The sequence below is a fragment of the Myotis brandtii genome, unplaced genomic scaffold, assembly GCF_000412655.1.
Source record: "Myotis brandtii unplaced genomic scaffold, ASM41265v1 scaffold240, whole genome shotgun sequence".
In the NCBI taxonomy this organism is placed as follows: Eukaryota; Metazoa; Chordata; class Mammalia; order Chiroptera; family Vespertilionidae; genus Myotis; species Myotis brandtii.
In genome coordinates, this window is record NW_005359064.1 from 1,595,755 (window position 1) to 1,597,585 (window position 1,831).

The 1,831-nt window shown below is 44.2% G+C and overlaps 1 protein-coding gene across 6 annotated transcripts in view; it reads left to right on the top strand.

The window, feature by feature from the left end:
* Window positions 1–1,831, top strand: part of ANKRD12 (ankyrin repeat domain 12) — a 105,649-nt gene that overhangs the window by 94,804 nt on the left and 9,014 nt on the right. For all 6 annotated transcript variants that reach the window (XM_005866892.2, XM_014540256.1, XM_005866893.2 and 3 more), the window contains one exon: window positions 712–855. In XM_005866892.2, the coding sequence (XP_005866954.1) occupies window positions 712–855 (144 nt within the window). The remainder of the gene's footprint in view (window positions 1–711; window positions 856–1,831) is intronic.

Sequence of the window (1,831 nt, forward strand, 5' to 3'; positions counted from 1 at the left end):
GAAGAAGAAAAAGGTAAAGATAAAAATTATGAACAACAAATACATATATATCAACAAGTGAATCTAAAAATCAAGTGAATAAAAAATCTGATGAACAGAATAAACTGGTGAATATAATAAAATCAGGGGCATAGAAAGGGAGTGGACTGACAACTCTCAGGGGGAAGGGAGTGGGGGGAGTGTGGGAAGAGATTGGACAAAAATCGTACACCTATGGATGAGGACAGTGGGGGGGAGGGGTAAGGGCAGAGGGTGGAGTGGGAAGGGAGCTATGGAGGGGAAAAAAAAAGGAACAACTGTAATAATCTGAACAATAAAGATTTATTTTAAAAAAATTCATAAAAGCAAAAATAGAGGTAGTTGCCAGGGAAAGAGGGTAAATGGGGAGTAGCTTTGCTGATGGGTATGGGACTTCTTTTTGGAGTGATGAAAATGATCTGGAATTAGTGGTGGTGATTAAACATCTTGTGAATAAACTAAAAGTCACCATTGTACACTGTACAAGATCATTTTTAAAAAGAGACTGCCAGTTTTAAAAAGAGAAAGTTTACTTACACTTTTCGAACACTAGTTCTCAAGTTTCTCAAGGTTACTATAAAGAAAAAACTATTCTGAGATTAAAGTTCTTTAGCATATTTTAAGTGTTTTATATTTTATTTAAAAACAAGTAGTTAAAGAATTATTATTTTTTTAAATTCTTTGTTCAACTAGGAAAAACTCATTGTATCCAATGAACAGGAAGTTCTACGAGTTCATTACAGAGCTGCAAGAACACTGGCAAATCAAACACTGCCATTTAGTGCGTGCACTGTTTTACTGGATGCAGAAGTCTACAGTGTGCCACTGGATGCTCAGGTACAGTGCTCACTGATACAGTTAGAATGTTCTTAATACAACTTGGGGTTTTTTGTAATGTATTTCCATTGAAGAAATTTGAATTCAACAATCAGTAAAGCTCAAATGAGAAAAACATTTTCTAAAGTCCTCTAATACAGCAGCCGCCAGCATTTCAGACCTCACAGACCTCCAGTGGTCCACAGACCACTGGTTAGCGACCGCTGCTCCAAAGGTTTCCTTAAACCAACAGTCGCCAACCTTTCAGACCTCATGGACCACCAGTGGTCCGTGGACCACCAATTGGCAACCACTGCTCTAATATAATACCATGTCTAATAATATTTATAGCATAAAAGTTTATCCTATATAATAAAAGGCCAATATGGAAATGGTCCCCTGAGGACTTCCAAGGGGCGACCAGGAGTTCGATTGCTCGCTGTGATGTGCCCTGACTACCAGGGGACGGCACGGAACATGGTGGGCAACCAGCGGCGGTGGTGGGGCGCTGAGCGAGCAAGGGAAGGAGGAGGCGGGGAAGCTGATAAGCCTTGATCACTGGCCAGACCTAGGGACCCTACCTGAGCATAAATTTCGTGGACCGGGCCTCTAGTGTATTATATATACTAGAGGGGGTTTCCTCAGCCCAGCCTACACCCTCTCACAGTCCGGGAGCCCTTGGGGGATGTCCCCACGGGAAGCAGGCCTAAGCCAGCAGTCGGACATCCTTAGCGCTGCCGTGGAGGCAGGAGAGGCTCCTACCACTGCTGCTGCGCTCATCAGCTGTGAGCTTGGCTTCTGGCTGAGCGGCGCTCCCCCTGTGGGAGCACACTGACCACCAGGGGGCAGCTCCTGCGTTGAGCATCTGCCCCAGGTGATCAGTGCACGTCATAGTGACCAGTCGTCCTGCCATTCGGTCAATTTGTGTATTAGCCTTTTATTATATAGGACTAGAGGCCCGGTGCACAAAAATTTGTGCACTCGGGGAGGAAGGGGG